Below are 18,172 nucleotides of genomic sequence, written 5' to 3'. Positions count from 1 at the left end.
TGCACTACATTTCCCTAAATTATAGTGGTTACTTTGTAAATGATGATTTAAACGTAAGATCAGCAAACAAAAGATGATGCATCATTGCAAATTAAACTACCCCACCTCTACCAGCTGTGACATTAAAATGCTGCTTACTTGCATTAGTAATAATATTCCAATATATCAATATAATACCTTTTTTACTTTTAAGAATATTTAACTCACAGTAAAATTTGAGAAATGAAGGAGCTGGATACTTCCTCTATCACTATTTTGATAACATGATATAGTTGTTGGTTTAACTCAAACATATACCGCCCCCCTCTGGCGGAAAACGGCATCTGCGCTCAGTGTGCGCTTGGTTTAGAGTAACCATGGCAACCACAGGAAACACTAACACCATTTAAGTTAACTTCAGAAACAACTTCACTGAAGTGATATTGAAGTTAAGTTGAGTGTTTTTTTAACTGATGGCTTGTCGTGTAGCTTCCTGCAGCGAAATGGACCCGTCGGTGATTCTGCCCGTCGAAGCGGAGGCGTTTGTTCAAAGTCTGGAAACTTTCTCTCTCAAGGAAGTGGGCTCTACGAGGTAACCTGAACCAGCTAACCCTGCTGTTAGTTAACGTGTTAGATTAGCATATCATCTAAACACTGTAAACTGGCATGCAGTGTGTAGCAGATGCTGTCACGATGAATTTGTGCTAAAAACTAAATAAGGAAAGTCAACATGTGGTTAGCAAAATACTCCGACATGTTCCACAATGCACGAATGGCTGTTACTCCTTCATGAACAGTAGGCTCTGCAGTTTATGATGAAGATAGTAAGAAACATTATTATACTTGCATTATTAGTTAAATGTTAAATGTAAGGTAAATGTTAGCATTAAAAAACTACTGTCTCATTTTGCTGGGCATATTTCAGGGGAAAATCCTCCCTTAACAATAGATGGGCTGTTTGCCAAGGCAAGCCCATGTGTAATACAATACCAATTCTGAAAAACTGTGGTTAAATTTCTCTAGTTAGATTTTTTTTTCAAATAATGGATTGTTAATTTAGTCTATAATATGTCAGAAAATAGAAAACAATACCCACCACATGATCCAAGAACATAATTGCTTGTTTTCTCTGGTAAAAATCCAAAGATATTCGAATTTACAATAATGTTTAAAACAGAAAAGCAGCAGGAACCTGCTACTGTGGCTTATTCTGTAAAACATTTTTGTGTGTGAACAGAATATTGTGATTCAGATTATTCTAAAGCAAAGCATAACTCCATGCTCACTGTTTTTTATTCTGTGTTGACAGGTGGTTCAGACAGCATGAGTACATCGAGAAACTTAACATGCAGGCAATACTGAATGCTTCTGCCATGCATGATGAGTTCGTCAAGGAGCTCCTGGTGTCATATGGAAAGGTGACTGCCACCTCTATACATGTGATTTTAGATAAGCCCTATCACAGTCTCATTAAACATTTCTTGAAGTGAGTCCCAATAATTTAGATTCTAAGTCTTGATGTCAGCATAGTAGACACATTATAACATTATTGATTTTCTCTTCCCTCCCCCTTTGTAGATACCTGTTCTGGTCCATGAGTTAATCCTTGTCGAAGTGTGGAAGCAAAAAGTGTTCCCCATCTTATGTCAGCTGCAGGACTTCAATCCCAAGAACACATTTCATCTTTACATGGTGGTGAGTGTAAAATGAAATGTAAAATGATGATCAGCTTGCAGCACTCCTATCTGATTTCATGTGCTCTTTCATGTCATCCTTCTTAGATCCACCATGAGGCAACGATAATAAACCTACTTGAAACAATAATGTTTCATACGGTCAGTATGTACACAAATACAAACTTGTAAATGATATTAATCTGCAGCAAATTTTAAATGTGTTAAAGCTTTGATGTGATTGAAGCAAGGCAGTGTAGACTCTGGGTTCATTCTCTCCATAAAAATAATGTTTAATTGTGACTAAAAAGACTCGTGTGTGTTGTGTAGGATTCATGTGAGGCAGCTGATGACTCTGTTCTTGACTTGGTGGATTACTGCCACCGCAAACTCACCCTACTGGCCAGTAAGGGCACCGCAGCTCATGACCAACACAACCTGACAGGGCAAACAGATGTATCTTCTATAGAGGTAAAAGAGTATGAGATTTGTTGTTCTTTTTTGTTTTTTGGTCTTTCTTTCACTTAAATTGATGAGTAACATCTGTTTTTTTACTTGGTGAAGGAGTTGCAGATTCAGAGTGCTGCACTGGAGTTTGAGATCTCCCTGAAGGCTGTGTCTGTGCTGCGCTACATCACAGATCACACCAACAGGTATGGCTGTGTCTGAGCCGTCATTAAGGTTTAGGAGTCAGAGGTATACATGAGAGAAGACGAGAATATCTGTGTATAGATATTATATTTATAGATTCTGGGAGTGCAGCTGAGTAGATGTGTAACAGTAGCAGTTATTTTCATTATCAACTTTTCTATCAACAATTTATTCAGTTGTTTTGTCTATAAAATGTGAAAAAAAGTTTAAAATGATCTCAATTCCCCAAAACTTCTTCAAACTGCTTGTTTTGTTTGACCAACAGTCCCAAACCCAAAGATATGTAATTAACAATGATATAAAACAGAAAAAGGTGGCAAATTCTCACATTTGAGAAGCTGAAATTAGAGAATGTGTGGCATTGCTTGAAACTTGGTAATCAGTTAGTAAAAGTTGACTAATTGATTAACTGACCAATCGTTTGATTTCGACATCTGACAAAAGGAGAGTATGTTTTTTCTTTCCAGTATCAGTGTTATCAATCGCATGCTGTGCACCCATAATGTGCCTTGTGTACTGGTTCAGCTGATTAACTGCTGCCCTTGGAGTCGCTGCAGAGAAGGTATATCACACACCTTCTGCATGTCAAATATGTCTTTGAATTTTAATATCTGTTACAAATGTGTTTGTGCCTTTTGCCTCTGTCTCCCCCGTAGGTGAGGTGGAGAAGTACATAAACGGCAAATGGCAGAAGATTCCTCTAGAGGACAATTTGAAGATGACAAAACTAGATGGCCAGGTCTGGATTGCCCTTTACAATCTGCTACTAAAGGAGGATTGCCAAAGGAAATATGACTTTAACAATTTCAACAAGAATCAGCTTCTAAAGGTAAGGTTTGAGTGAAATGTTGAAATGATCTTGCACTGTTCTACTTTTAGTTAGTTACTTTGAGTTATTTTATTTAATCAACATGCAACCTGATTTTCAATCAGGTCAATCAACTCCTCCTCTTCCTACTGGATAGTAGCTGTAAACTGAAGCTCAGGAAGTGTGTGAATGCCAGAACATTGTCCTCCAACATCATATCATTTGTTAGAACACAGATTCAGTTTCCAAAGGTTGTTTTGACTAAGATGTTTCCTCCTATTATACGTTTTCTCATCCTCTTCCTGTTACATTAATTATATAACCAGAGGGCCTTGTGCACTCTCTTATAGTCACATTTGTTCTTATAATGGTGGCTTCCTAACTCAGGGAAGATTATCCTGATGAGGTCAATATTGTTGTACTTGTTGCTGTATGATTTCTGGACTTATCGCTCATGTGCCACAGCTACGAGGTTTCTTGACGGAGGTGTTGGTTGATCAGCTGCCAAACCTGGTGGAGCTGCAGCGTTTCCTGGCTCATCTTGCAGTTACAGACCCAGCCCCTCCAAAAAAAGAGCTCATTTTGGAGCAGGTATACACTCTAACACACATAAACACACACATCTCTAGGTCAAACTATGTCCCTGTGAATTTACTCCCACTTTTATTTTATGTATAGATCCCAGAAATGTGGAACCGCATTGTGAGTGAGAATTCTGGGAAGTGGAAGGCAATAGCAAAGTATCAAGTGAAAGAAACATTCAACCCATCTAAAAATGACCTGAGACTACAGGCACAGAGGTAACACTGGAAGTACTGGTCTAACTCAGAATTACCTCAGACATTATTACAGTTATTTTGAACTGCAGTTATTCTTGAGATGATTGTTGTTTGTTTTAACCAGACTGGCCCAGACGTACAACTTGGATGTGATGGAGAGTTTACTCCCTGAGAAGCCAAAGTGTGGATCCTGTGGGAAAGAAGCGGCAAAGAGATGCTCTCGATGTCAGGGAGAATGGTATTGCCACAGGTACAGATATGAGTCCAGCAGTAGTACTGGACTGTTGTAGTGAAGAAGGAGCTGAGCCTGACGAAAGCTCATAGTTTACTGGTCAAGGTACTGTCCAACCCTCACCTGTAGTCATGAGTTTTGGGTAATGACTGAAAGAATAAGATCATGGCTGTAAGCTGCTGAAATTATTTTCCGTGGCTAAGCCTTTAAGATACGGAGACATTCAGATGGATCTCAGAGTAGAACCTCTCCTCCTTTTGGTTGAAAGGAACTAGCCGAGTTGGTTTGGGAATCTGACTAGGATGCTCCTGGATACTTCCCTGTGGAGGTATTACAGGGGCAGGACAGACATGCCGGAGGGTTTACATATCCCACCTGTCTTAAAAATGCTTGAGGATCCCCCAGGAGCTGGAGGATGTGGCTGATGGATGGATGGATATCAGGAATAAAATAATAATATATCTGTTTCATGCCCATCAAATGAATTTTCTGTAATACTGAATGTTTTAAATAAATGTTTTTGTTATATTGATATCATATTCTAAAAAGTGTAAAGTCTACTTCATCTCTTTATTTTTTTGTTTGTTTTTTTATGCAGAGAGTGTCAGGTGAAACACTGGCCTAAACACAAGAAAGCTTGTCAGCTCATGGTCGAGGCGACAGAGAAGATCCAGAGAGAGCTGAACATCAACAGCTGAAAGAGAAACTGCTGAAGCAGCAGAATGGACTGGCGAGAAACAATGCGAGATGGGACTTTTGATAAACAAGATATGAGGAGAGCAGATCTGCATGTGGACAAAGCAGATTTGGATTTCTATATATTATAAATAAAGAATTTTCTTTCTTTTAATGCTGGTAAAGTTTATGCTGTTATAGAATTTTGCTGTAACTTTTTGTTTTAAATACTGTGATATTTGTTCCTGTGATGATTACTGTTTTGATCTTGGTAAGTGACGGGGTGGAAGCGCATTTCACTTCATCACAGCAGCAGCAAATAAAGTTACTTTAATGACTTCCTTAACTTTGTTTTTTTTTTGTTCGTTTCTCATAGAAACCCTGGCATGAAGGTGTTTTCAAACATCTGCTGTACATTAGTGAGAAACCTAAAGTCTCTGCATTCAGATAGAGCCACACAAACAGTTAAAGTCTTTAGGAATTTGTGGTCGCTCTTCTTGGTTAATATTCCTGCTAATTATGCTCAGACTTTACCCTTCCAGAGTCTTGGCTTGTTGACCTTCTGCAGAGGGTCTGACTTGTCTTAAAAGACAGGTGAAAAGTTTGAGGTCAGTATGAGATGGTAGGAGTGGCTGTGTGTTTAAACATGAACATTTTTAGTTTAAAGTTTTGCAGTTTACATTTAGGTCATCGGTGCTGTGGAAAATGAAACCCAGGTCCATGACACTATAAGACAGTGGTTGGAGGGGTGGGGAACTTTGCAACGCCTACTATAAGCTGAGCTCTCCGGACTCAGAAGCACCCCCTATGTGAAAACATTCCGGATGTCGGTGCAGGCAGCTCAGTTTCATCTCACTCTCTCCTTTTCATGATAGGCCGCTTCCTCCTACAGCAGAAGACTCTGGCTAAATCAGAAGATGGTAAGTGCCATGAGAAGTGTTCTCAGACCGCCGTTAGTCTGATGTTACCGGCTTCGTTCCCGTCAAAGCCGGGGCTCTGTGGTAAACAGTGACTGGCCGTTGATGATAGCTTATTTCCAGAGATGTAGCCGGGACTGCACACCTCCGTTATTTGGAAACTGTCAGAAATGTCTGCGGAAAGTTTTTCTCTTCAGATGCAGGAGGTTTTGAGACAAAGCGGTTGCCACGGGGCTGTTTTCTCTCCTGTTTTGGTAAGTTGGCTGGAATATACTTTTATTTTATTTTTTTATTACTTTAAACGTTTTAAAGTTAAATTTACTTAAATTGTTGTTTTGGACTAAACATTTGAGAATTCACCCTCGTTCATTCAGCCCTCGTGAACGCACCGTTACTTGTAAGAATAAAAACCTACTGTAGTCTACTTTGTATACATTAACATGTTGCAGTATTTGTTTTACATTGGGTTATCATACTCTGCTTTTCTTGTTAGGTTAGCAGATTATCAAACATTATATAATCACTTCAATACAGTAGGCTACGCTGTGTGTGACAAACCAACGTGTCACATGGTTACAGCCTTATGCAAAAAACACAGCATGTTAATAAAATCTTGTGTGATATCTACTTTACATGAAAATAGTCTAAGAAAACTGAGGAATTGTTACAAATTAAACTGCACCACATTAAAATTAGCTATAATTAAAATGATCTTTATATGTTAAAGCATCAGTAACAGTGATCCAATAATAAAATCATATAATATGTAAAGGTGCCATTCTGCTGAATAATGCGTACTTTCACATTTGAAGCTTTAAGTACATTTAGCTGATAAAACTATTCTGTGTGCCTAATTTAAAATTATAGTATTGCTATTTTTAAAATAAATATCTGAATGCCATTCCCACCACTATCCAATCCAATCCAATCCAGCTTTATTTATAAAGCACTTTAAAAAACAACCAGAAGGTACCAAAGTGCTGTACATGATAAAATTATAAACACAAGGTAAATTAAAAGACATAAAACATCAATAAAAACAGATATATAATAAGAGAAAACAAAAAATAACATAAAATAAGATAAAACAATAAAATAAAATCACATCTTACAGGGTGTCAAAGGCCATGGAAAAGAGATGGGTCTTAAGAAGGGATTTAAAAACAGACAAGGAAGACGCCTGTCTAATGTGCAGAGACAGATCGTTCCACATTTTAGGGGCTGCCACAGCGAAAGCTATATACTATATATATATACTATATACACTATATATAATAATGTATGTTAATGTATGTATGTTTATACAGATCTTTTTTTTCTAATGGGAAGACTGTCATAAATCTACTGGTCCATTTAATTTTTACCAAGCAGGTTATGTTTTCATCTGTGTCTGTTTAGGTGTGATTACACAAAAAGTACTAAATCAATTTACACTGATCTTGGTGGAGGAATGGGGAATGGGCCAGGGAAGAACCCATTCAATCTGGGGCAGATCCAGATCATTTACTATTTACTTTGAATTTTTTTCTCTGAAGTCTGATATATTTTGTTTGGCTTTGGCCTTGGCAGATGTCTGCACTCTCTGAGTGCCCTTCTAGTTTAAAATAATGTTTTGTCCCAAGGTAGGGAAAACCCAGGTGGGGAAACATTTGGAATCCCTAGTCAGACGATACATAAACACCAGCACTTACTGCGTGAATGGTGCAGATTTCTGACCAACTCAAAAAGCAAAAGAAGATACAACTTTATGATTTCAAGATCACAATTTTTTAAACGTTCAAAACAGTGTCTTTGGCATGTTGCATTCTATTATAATCTGTTTTTCTACCTGTCAGTGATAATGGACAAAGCCAGGCTCTGAGTGACACAATGTCTTGTGGGGAGTTCATTGAGCTACGTGACCTGCGCAACAACAGAGAACAGATAGAGCTGACAAGCACACATTCACCCTGCTCCCCTCCTCGACTGGAGAGAACCAACGCCCTGAGGATCAGCCCGGGGAAGGTCCCAGACCTGCTGAGCCGGGTGGGCATCATCAGAGTCCTGAGCAGCACCCAGGACCCCCAGCTCAAAGAGGAGAAGGGAGAGGGACACAACTTCCAACCCTGCAGCCACGCTCAGCCCACGTGGTGTGACCTGTGTGGAGACTTCATCTGGGGCCTTTACAAGCAGAGCCTGCGGTGTGTCAGTGAGTTGGCTTATGTGGGCTGTTTGTGCATCTGGGCGTGTCCATGTGTGGCTGCCTCTGTGCATATGCATGATCAGAAATGACAGAAACATGGAGAGAAAGAGGAAATTTGGTTAAACAGTTACATGATAGCCACCAGTGTAGGCGCAGGAGAAATCATAAATTAAATGCTTGATGCCGTGCTATAAATGTCCTCCATGTTGCCTTTCAGCAGAAATAAATGGGCTGTTTGTCAAAGAGGTTTAATGTTAGGACTACAAGATTCAAAAAGTATTATTTTACTAGCAGTTAAGAAGTCTAAGAAGACAAACAGGATCTAGCATGCATGTAGGTGTTAATATGGTTTTGGTGGTTTGGTCAACATCTAGGCTCAAGATCGTTTTATAGACCTGTGCTTTTTTTTTGTTGCTCAAGACTCATGTTGGAGTCCCAGTAGTCTAGAACTTCCTGTAATGTAGCTGTGGTTTGTGTAAGACACTGAGTGTGCAGAAAAAAATGCTTCTGAACAATAATCTGAACATGAAACCATAATCAAATGATAAAGAATTATCAATACAAACACAAACCTTAAACTAATAGCAGCAAACATGATTATGACCAAAGACCACAAAATGATTAATCATATATTTATATTAATTATCATTATTATTATTAGCATGTATATTAGTTTTGTTTTATTTCACAGCAGCGCTCAACAGAAGGAAGTTGCTATTTGTATATTTGTATATCTGACAAGTGTTTGTTTATATGTATGTCGAGACACACAAACAAACACACACAAACAAACACACACACACACACACACACACAGAAAAATCACAAGGAAAAGCCACCTTACCATAAGTGCAGTGACCTTTAATGGCCAGTGGAGGACATCACCCATTTACAATTGTACCCTATTATCACGTGTCTTTATGTTGACGATTTTGTCATATGTATTTATGTGTTTGGCAGTGTGGCTCTAAATTTAGGGACTTTCTACATTTACAGATTGTAGATTCACATGCCACTACCGCTGTCGAGCCCTGATCCAGTTGGACTGCAGCTTGGACCAAGGCTCTGTGTCCGACCAAACATGTGTTGTGGAGCACACCATAGAAACGGACACAAATGTGGTAAGGCCCTTTGTATTTGGCATTATGACTGTCTGAGCATTCTTCAGTAGTTCATATGTAGCTTTGCCACATTCAGAAGCGGTATTGGTCACTGTTAACTTGTATTGTGCCATCAACGTTATTATTAAAAATAAGACAAAGAGTGAGAAAACCAGTAGCTTCTCCAGGCTTCTTACTGTGCCTCTTACAATCAGCTACATTGCGCGCTACCTGATTGGATTACAAGGTAATTTATCTGCTGTAATGCTTTAAGGAATAAATCAGTTGTTTTATGGTCAAAAATGGGAACCATTTTAAACGGCAATAAATACACACTGTTTACCCAGCTCCAGTAACTGCACAGGTTCAACTAAGGATTCCCTGAGCTTGTCAGAATTAATTGTCATGCAGAATAGCAGCAGCTAGGAGGGGGGCAGCTAGCAACATCTAATTTGTAAAAGGAAGTGAAGGGATTTTGGAAGAGGAAGTTTATTGTTAAGAAACACAAAACGTTAGTTAGTGAGCACCTTTTGCAATATCAGGTTCAGTTTATCTAGTTACTACAGTGAAAAATCTGTTTGCAGACACCCACATACATGTATTAGACATATAAGAAAAATCAGATCACATCACATGACATTTCTTTAGTATAATGGTTCATAATTATGTTAATTTGAGCTGGTTAAAAGACCAATGTACTGTAGACATCCAGCTCGTCTATACAAGTTTCATGTTTAAGTTTATAGGGACAAAACAAGTGGTAAAACACAGTGTAAATATAGAAAAGATTTCATATCCTTTAATGAGGGTTTTTTCAGCAAAGATTAAGTCACATCATCTACATCTGAAATTTAAGTCGCAGAGTCCTCACTATGCTTCTCTACACCACAGGGATATTACTTTATGAAAAGGGAAGTCAAGGCTGTGGGCCAGTAGTTGTTCAAGGCAGCAGGGTTTGGTTTCTTGATAACGGGTATGATTTACTCTCTGGCAAGCCCTTGTTGCTTATCAAAGAACGACTAGAATTTAAAAACTAGCAGAGTATGAAGACGTTGGTGCTTGGGACTTTGTTTACATAGGCCTTTCACACAGCAGGTATTTTGGCTTGACATAGCAGGAAAAGCACAGGTGGAACTAATAACTTTGATGATGGTTCTGTCATATTGGACTGCACCAGTAAGTCATGCTGGTGAGTCAGAGCCCTCCGGCTGGCTCACCTCAATAGAGTGCAGATATAATTAATGTTATTAATAACACCTGTGTTTTTCCTGCAACGAAACGTTAACGTATCTGCCATGACAACAACCTGTTACAAAGAAAATATCAAAACACAAAATGCGAGACAAGATGTGGTTCATTTGTTCTGTATCCATCAAAAAGCAGATTTGCATCTTTTTTATAATTTTGACTTCTGTAAGCTTTGTATCATTTTAAAGTTTCAGCATTGGATCAACCAGAGTGTGAAGGCAAGCCCAATGTAAGAGTGGCTGGGTGTAGGAGACTTTACATGTGAACCCACTGCTTCACACTAGGAGGCTCCAAAGTATTTCCTCCCTGAACATATCTGCTAATACTTACCCTCGCTTCAGTGATTTGTAATGTAGCCAATGCTGTAATGCCGAAAGATGTGACCTACTCCTCTGCATGTGAAGAAAATTACCAGATATTTTGAAATGTCTCGGCCAGTTGGACTCATGCCCTCCCTTTGGGTAAGAGGGACTGTTTTTGTTTCAAATCAAAGATAATAGAAACACTTTTGTAGATTCTCACTTCAGATGCTATAAACTTGGAACTGAGTCTCTTTATCTGTAATGAAAATAAGGGCTGTAACTAATGATTATTTTTACTGACTAGTAACAGTCTGATACCAGAGCTCAGTTTTTTTCTAAATTTCATTTGCGTGCCTCATTGTCTGGAACTCATTATTATTTAACACGAGGTCAGGGATTGCTGAGGCACAAAAAATTGATTGAGTGAGTGGTCCACCATGTCTAGACACATGTAACACAAAACTTTCTCATTATTTCACAAAAAGACTATAATTTCATGAACAAACTGTTCTCAGTGTTAAACCACGATAAGCTGGTATGTGGAGAAACTTCCATATGGTGTTGAAATGAGAAAAAGGTCTATCATAGAGAGACAGTGTAGCCTAGAGCAATCATTTAACATGACTGATAAACCTATAACATGATGGTTTAGTCATGTGGCAGGGTGTTTTTATGTGAGGCTGCTATTACTTTACTTTACTTTTTTTGTGCCATGTGTGAAATGACTGTGTGTGTATTTGGTATCAGTGATGGTAAGCGACCAGATGACTCGGTACAGGTCAGTACAGCGTTGGCAAAACTGACAAGATTCTCAAACTCACACTAACCAAATTAAAATGCTATGATTTGGTTAGTGTGACTAACTACTCACACTGTTGCGGTGGCATGACGGTAGCCTCATCTGATTGGTTAATCCTCACTTTTTTTTCACCAAGGGATGTCAACTTTGACATAGCCTAGGTTGGAGTATATAGTTCACCACACGTTCAACACATAACGTTTAGGGTGGCCCTGTTTCACTTTGCATGAAGTATATCAGAAAAGGGGAGGACTAGAGACGGCAGCAACAGCACAGAAGAATTACCGAAACTGTTAAACAAGTGTTTTATTAAAATGACAAATACAAGGCTGAAAACAGGGGAAGCCTGGCTTCCCTTTGCCTCCACTGCTGGACTTTCCAGTTTCACTTCAGCTTTCTGTGAAACACACGTCCATGTAACCAAAACATCCAATTGAATTACACAATGGGCTCGAAAAATTAGGTTATCTCCACCTCTGCTGCTTTGATTTCTTTTCTTTTTATGTGCTTCTTGTGAGTCCCCTAGTGGAAGTCAGACAATTGCTAGACAATTTTCTGTTGATTGACTAATTGATTCATTGACTGTTTCAGTGCTGCTGAAAATATTGCAGCCATAACAGGTGATTATGTTTGCATCCAGTGGTACACAATGGAGGTACCCCTTGTACTTTACTTGAGTATTTTCTTTTCATGCCAGTTTATACTTTACTATACTTCTACATACATCTACAACTACATTTATCTGACAGCTTTAATAGTTAATAGTTACTTTAGAAATTAATATTTTCCATCCAAAACACATGAACAGCTCATAAAATATGATGCTGTTTTTTAAATTAAAGGTCAGTACCTAACAATACAAATAAAACAACAATTAGTTGATTTATAGGGTCGCAGAACAGAAAATTAATTGCAACTATTTTGATAATAGTTTGTCATTTTCCAACAAAAACTGCAAAAAAAAAGAAAATTAATTGCAACTATTTTGATAATAGTTTGTCATTTTCCAACAAAAACTGCAAAAAAAAATCATGGTTACAGCTCCACAAAATGTGCTGTGTTTTCTTTGTAATTATTTTAATAATCAAATTACAGAAATATTGGTTGGCAAAACAAGACATATGCAGTTGTTGCTCGGGGCTCTGGGTAGCTGTGATGTGCATTTCTCACTATTTTGAAGAACAACCAAGAAATAGTGAATAGATTAATCCATAATTAAAATAATGATTAGTTGCAGCCTTATATAAAATAGTTAAGAATACGCTCCATCGCAGCCAACTGCATCAGTAAAATGCTGTTTACATGTTAGTAGCCTATATGAGTATTAACAATCTAATGAAATAATAGTTTAACAGTCACAGGGGACATTTTCTATACTTTCACTTTTACTATTAACTACATTTCCTGATTATACATTTACTTAAATAACATTTTATAGGACATTTACTTGCTTTTACTTTTTTATATATGCGGTGTTAGAACTTTTACGTAGATAAAAGATCTCTATACTTACTCCATCACACGTGGTAGCATTTCCCGTTAAATGATGGCCTTTAGGGGGCCTTTATGATCCAGAGCCTCGGGGTATCTGCCCCTCTTTCTCTGATACAGTCCTGGTTTTCACCTCTCTCAAACTTTCCAAACTAGACAATAAAAGAAATGTAACTTGACTTGGTGGTTTAGGTTGTAAAGATAATGTTTAGTGCTTGAATTAAACATCTGTAATGTTCACGTGTGGGTGGTGTGACCATACTGGCCTGTCATCATATGACTTATTTAGCGGGGAAGCGGCAGCATCCATCGTGGGGGAGGGGGAGGGGGAGGGGTGTGGGAAGACTGTGCTATTTCCTCTCGGCGTCCAATCGCGACCGGCTGCGCTGGTTTTGTGTATTTTCCAAACTCAACCCAACGGACCTGGGTGGTGCCTCGGCGGGGGGAAGGAAGCGAGGCAGCAAGGGCGGGGGCCTGAACACATCCTGTTTCACACAGACAGAGTTTGTACAGTGGAAACGTGGCCGGTAGGTTTAGTTAGAGGAAGAAATCTGTAGTATTTTGTTGATAAGCCTGTTGTTATCAGAGATATATCATCGTCTGCCCGTGTGGTTGTTGTTGAAGTTAGCCAATATTGACGTTATTTGTCGTCATTTAGAACATTTCAGCCAGTCTTCTGTTCAGTCGGTTTTGTGTCGGTAATTTCTTAAACCATACTTAGCTAAAGTGATTTATTTTAACACTGTTAGTCGTCGTAGCTTACCCATCCCATCGTCGAGTCTCGTGTAAACTGTTTAAACGGTAGTCAGCATGACAGACGCGGCTAGCAGCTCGGACAAAACTCCCTCCTTCGAGATGACCTGGGGCAGCTCCACCAGCAGCGGCTACTGCAGCGAGGAGGACGAGGACTCCGAGTTTGAGCAGTACTTCACCGCCCGGACATCTTTCTTCCCCAAAACCCGGAAACCTAACCTAAATGTTAAGCAGGTGAGAAGAAGAAATAACAATGATAATGTAAAATAAAACCCACCAGGCTTTGATAGAAGTGCGAACTTAATGTAAAGGGGAAGTGAGACCAGACAGAAATGGGTGATTCATGTAGCAATACTCTATAGTTCTGCTTTTATTACTGTCAGTTTTTGGTATTTTGTCCATACTTTTTTGGGGGTCATGGGTCAGCAGCGCCCCTGGTCTTGAGCTGATGCTGCTGGGATATGTGTGTTTTGCCCAAGGGCACCCCAGCACAGAGGGTGCCTGCCAATTGAGGGGTGGAGTTCTGGTCCGTCCAGTTTTGAGCAAACAGGCTTGAGGCTTGAGTTGTGTGAACTTTATAAAATGCATATCAGCACTGGGGAAAAAGCAGAGCAGACACTGGTTTTGGCTTAAAACACACACACACACACACACACACACATCATAGTATCTTTTTTTATTATTATTGTAACAAGCACAGACCCACAGATGAACTCAGAACAACTAACCCAAATGTCATGCTTTGTGACGCACACACTCCTCTCATGTTTCCAGCCAAACACCCCCTATTCATTCCCTCACTTGTCTCTCAGGTTTTCACACTAATTTCTCAATCACAGATGAGTCATGCAATGTTTTGGATTTGTTCATTTTCTGTCCCTTTGTCACCCACACCCATGACAACAGTCTTTATTGAGAAACAAATACAGTTTACAGCAAAACGCACTGATATTCACCATTTTCTGGCTCTTTCTGGCCATTTTTTTTACTTAGTGTTGGCATATCTTACACAATGTTTATATGACACTCCTTTAGTGGGCATGCAGAGACACAGTTGCTGTACATGTTTTTGTTCTACTGTTGCCATATTGGAAACCTCAACTTGGCCCTCGTATTGATTTATTGATTGTTAACAGTAGCACATTAACTCTACAGTCTTTCAATTTGCCTAAGGATTGATGCTATTGATCTTTTTCTGCTTGACATCAATATAAGATACTCAGCCATTTGAGTGCTTGCAACTTTGCATTTAAACAGTCTGGCTGAACAGTCCATCCCATTTTGAAATGAGATAGAATCTGGGGGGAAAATGTAGTTGTCATATTTTTCTCCCTATATTTATCCAAAAGTGTTGGCTCAAAATGACTGAGAAATGTGCTTAAGTGTCAGTGCCAATAATAGCAGCATCCAGATTACTATGTGGATATTGATGTTTGGCTTTTACTCCCTAGGAAACCCCCTGCTCCTACCATGAGAAATTAGCTGGAGTACAGTATGGAAAATAAATTTGTACTGCTGCAGAGTTCAATTTTCTGTCTATTCAGGAAATGCCAATTGGTCTGTACACACAGGAAAAGGCCTAATTGAGCTAACAGTCATGCAGATGCTAGATGGCCAAATGTGCATGACTGAAACATGACTGAAACATGACTGGGACTGTGCGGTTGATGAGGCAGCTGACTTCACAGGATGTGCCGGTGAAACAAGGGAGGGCATTGTCTCTCCCACAGCCTGAGTGGGGAGGCTATTTATATATGAATACCAAGTCGAGGAATGTAATGCAGAACCGTTGGCCGCAGTCATTGCAAACAGCTGCAAGTTGCACATCCCCCCCTCCCCTCCTCATTCTCCGTCCTCCGTTTACTCCTCCTACACCGAGGGATCAGAGCAGTCCAACAGGATTGGGCAGAGCTGACATCATCGTTTTCGCCTCTGCTTCGTTGTCAGGAAGTTGAGAGTCTGATGCAACTGGTGCTCAGTGTTAGAAACAGATCTTAACAGAAAGTCAATCAACACCGCTTTAATAAAGTGTGGGTGTTTGTACTCCTAAGCAACTTGAGAGAATCCTTGAGGAATAACAACTTATCATAGTAGTGAAATTAAATTTGATTTAGATTTTCGCTTGAATTTAGGTTTTTCTTTTCCATGTGACCCAGGGTCCACACAGTAAAACCACCTATTCTCAAACATATTGAGACATAAATTGTTTTCAAAACAACTGCAGCATGCTGTAATGGGATTATTTTCCCATGTGAAAGACTGTGACCTTGTGAACTGCACTTCCACTTGGGAGTCACAAACACTTTGGTCATGTTTTCGTGATTGGATGAATGTGAGGTATCTTTAATGTCTCTAATTTTTACAAAACGTGACATTTTTAAGAAACCACTGCTATAACCCATGTTCCTGTATCAAGTGTCCATATTGTGCTTGTTCTTGTTGTGGTTTGGAGGTGAGCACTGACACCTGGTGGTTTAACACTGTAACTCACTCACTGTCCCCTTTAGGATGAACAAATCGACTGTGGGAAGCAGGAGTTGACAACTGCAGATATCCAGCAGAAGGTCAAGGAATACAACGGTCAGATCAACAGCAATCTGTTCATGAACATGGTTAGTATGGATAAATTACACCACGCCCATGCATTTTATTATGAAGGTGTTTTTTTCTTCAGTATGATTTATTATATTTTCTTTTGAATAAACAGAACAAGGATGGTTCCTACACTGGCTTCATAAAGGTGCAGTTTAAGTTGGTGCGACCTGTGTCGGTTCCACATCCAAAGAAAGGGGGTCAAGATGCTGGAGGGAGGAAGGCTAGCGGAGTGAAGCGTCGCACCTCTTTCTACCTGCCAAAGGATGCATCCAAGCACCTGCACATAAGCTCCCGCACCTCTGCCCGTGAGGTCATTGAGGCTTTACTGAAAAAGTTTACTGTGGTGGACAATCCTGGCAAATTTGCTCTGTTTGAGCGTAGCGAGCGTCATGACCAGGGTATTACTTCTTTTTCATTACATTTACGTTGAACTGTCATTTTATACACTTTTTAAATTTAAATTGGTTTGCTGTAAAATAAATTGTGCCTTTTTGTCTCTCCTTCAGTTTATGTTCGCAAGCTGTCTGATGCCGAACGTCCCCTCCGTCTGCGTCTGTGTGCTGGGCCGAGTGAGAAAGTCCTCAGTTTTGTGATCAAAGAAAACGAAACTGGAGAGGTCAATGTGAGTGCAACAACATGAGAATAAAGGATTCAAACCACACATTGCATTCCACAAACATTAGTTTATGTACTTTACATGTACTAATGCAGTTTTTCCACTATCCTCATTTTCAGTGGCATGCCTTCTCTATGCCTGAGTTAAAGAACTTCCTGCGTATTCTGCAGCGTGAAGAAGAGGAACACGTCAAGCAGATAGTGCAGCGATACGCTCTGGCCCGCACTAAGATGCAGGAGGCGCTGGCTGGCTCCACCCCTGGTTGAGACAACTCTTCGCTCGGGGTTAAACGTGCACCTCTTGGCTGGACAATCACCAGTCATCGCTGCATCCAAAGATCCCAGAGAATACAACTCAAAACGCCTCTTCGGTGAACGAGAGAGTGAGACAGGGCGCAAGACAATGAGAGAGAGAGAGAGAGCTAGCGCGAATGTGCGTGTGAAATGATGCGAGAGATGAGAAGTGCCTTACACCTGGAGAGTCTGATGTGCCTGTGAGAATGAGTTGAGAGACATGAAGACTGGCAGATGAGACAGCGGTTGTGTCCCTATTTGGGTAGCCTCTGATTATCCTGTACCGCAGCTATGTCACTTTAGCTTTAAAGAAAATGTGGTGCTTTTGCCACTATAAGGTATTAAAAAACAATCCCATTGTCAGTTATACATTACTAGAAAGAACTATTATAGTTCAGCAAAAAATCATCTCAAAATTAGATGATTTTCTGTATGTAAGACTGATAACATGTCAAACAAGCCATTACTGCCTTTTTTAGATACATTCAATCTGGTCCTGAACAACCTACCATGAAAAACATACTTTTCAACCTCATATTGACATCTCTATCCTGTAAGAAAGTTAAACACATATTTGCTGTGGAAAGGTATTTGGATTTTCATTAGACCCAGTCTCAAAAGTCTGCCATGTCCTCTCTACACCCCCAGTGGGTACAACTCTTTCTTTTTTTTTCTTTTTTTTTTTTTGGTTTGAATAGTTTTGTGAGTATGACCTATGTATGGACATTTGTATGCAATTATGAATGTCAGGGAGAGCAATTTCAAATTCACTCTGGTTGACTGGAATCATGAATGAATATTGGTATACATGTGTTTCACTGGAAGCGGTTTGTCATTCCTTATATCTGTTCTTTTCTGTCCTTAAAGAAAATATTCGTCTTCTGTTTTTCATCTTACTTTCATTGTTTCAATCTATGTACAAATTTACATGTTATAGCAACCTTCCGAATGTGTGTCAAACGTGCACTGCGTTCAGTAAAAAAATTCCCAGTTCTGTCAGGTTTGTGTATGTTTTTCAGATATCACATATAAATGACTGTTAAAATATCTTATTCTTATGGATCTAAAAGTAAAATATT

At 39.4% G+C, this 18,172-nt stretch overlaps 2 protein-coding genes across 3 annotated transcripts; both read left to right on the top strand.

The window, feature by feature from the left end:
* The first annotated feature begins 369 nt into the window (after positions 1 to 369).
* zmynd10 (zinc finger MYND-type containing 10) lies at positions 370 to 5,109 on the top strand. The gene is made up of 12 exons (XM_022746820.1): positions 370 to 571; positions 1,289 to 1,397; positions 1,558 to 1,674; positions 1,761 to 1,814; positions 1,983 to 2,123; positions 2,217 to 2,305; positions 2,771 to 2,865; positions 2,960 to 3,132; positions 3,577 to 3,702; positions 3,790 to 3,911; positions 4,015 to 4,140; positions 4,721 to 5,109. Exons 1-12 carry the CDS (start codon positions 453 to 455, stop codon positions 4,818 to 4,820), a joined length of 1,371 nt encoding a protein of 456 aa, XP_022602541.1. The 5' UTR covers positions 370 to 452; the 3' UTR covers positions 4,821 to 5,109.
* Positions 5,110 to 5,654: 545 nt separating this feature from the next.
* rassf1 (Ras association domain family member 1) lies at positions 5,655 to 18,088 on the top strand. Of its 2 annotated transcripts, XM_022746825.1 has the most exons (7): positions 5,655 to 5,968; positions 7,550 to 7,902; positions 8,893 to 9,017; positions 16,097 to 16,201; positions 16,297 to 16,582; positions 16,691 to 16,806; positions 16,920 to 18,088. In XM_022746825.1, the coding sequence occupies exons 2-7, from the start codon at positions 7,584 to 7,586 to the stop codon at positions 17,064 to 17,066; spliced, it is 1,098 nt and encodes a 365-aa protein (XP_022602546.1). In that variant the 5' UTR covers positions 5,655 to 5,968; positions 7,550 to 7,583; the 3' UTR covers positions 17,067 to 18,088. The 2 variants fall into 2 exon arrangements, with proteins under 2 accessions (XP_022602546.1, XP_022602547.1); XM_022746826.1 differs by lacking the exons at positions 5,655 to 5,968; positions 7,550 to 7,902; positions 8,893 to 9,017 and adding an exon at positions 13,310 to 13,823.
* The last annotated feature ends 84 nt before the right edge of the window (positions 18,089 to 18,172 follow it).

This window comes from Seriola dumerili, unplaced genomic scaffold, assembly GCF_002260705.1.
Source record: "Seriola dumerili isolate Sdu_G_001 unplaced genomic scaffold, Sdu_1.0 BDQW01000109.1, whole genome shotgun sequence".
Lineage (NCBI taxonomy): Eukaryota > Metazoa > Chordata > Actinopteri > Carangiformes > Carangidae > Seriola > Seriola dumerili.
This window is presented reverse-complemented; position numbering and strand designations above follow the sequence as displayed.

Bases quoted from the DNA above. Each gene is read 5' to 3' on its own strand.
- zmynd10 (XM_022746820.1), top strand. From the start codon at position 453: ATGGCTTGTCGTGTAGCTTCCTGCAGCGAAATGGACCCGTCGGTGATT. The intron at 1,815-1,982 runs GTCAGTATGTAC...TGTGTTGTGTAG, and splicing joins AAACAATAATGTTTCATACG to GATTCATGTGAGGCAGCTGA. The intron at 3,912-4,014 runs GTAACACTGGAA...TGTTTTAACCAG, and splicing joins CTGAGACTACAGGCACAGAG to ACTGGCCCAGACGTACAACT.
- rassf1 (XM_022746825.1), top strand. From the start codon at position 7,584: ATGTCTTGTGGGGAGTTCATTGAGCTACGTGACCTGCGCAACAACAGA. The intron at 9,018-16,096 runs GTAAGGCCCTTT...TGTCCCCTTTAG, and splicing joins TAGAAACGGACACAAATGTG to GATGAACAAATCGACTGTGG. The intron at 16,807-16,919 runs GTGAGTGCAACA...CCTCATTTTCAG, and splicing joins ACGAAACTGGAGAGGTCAAT to TGGCATGCCTTCTCTATGCC.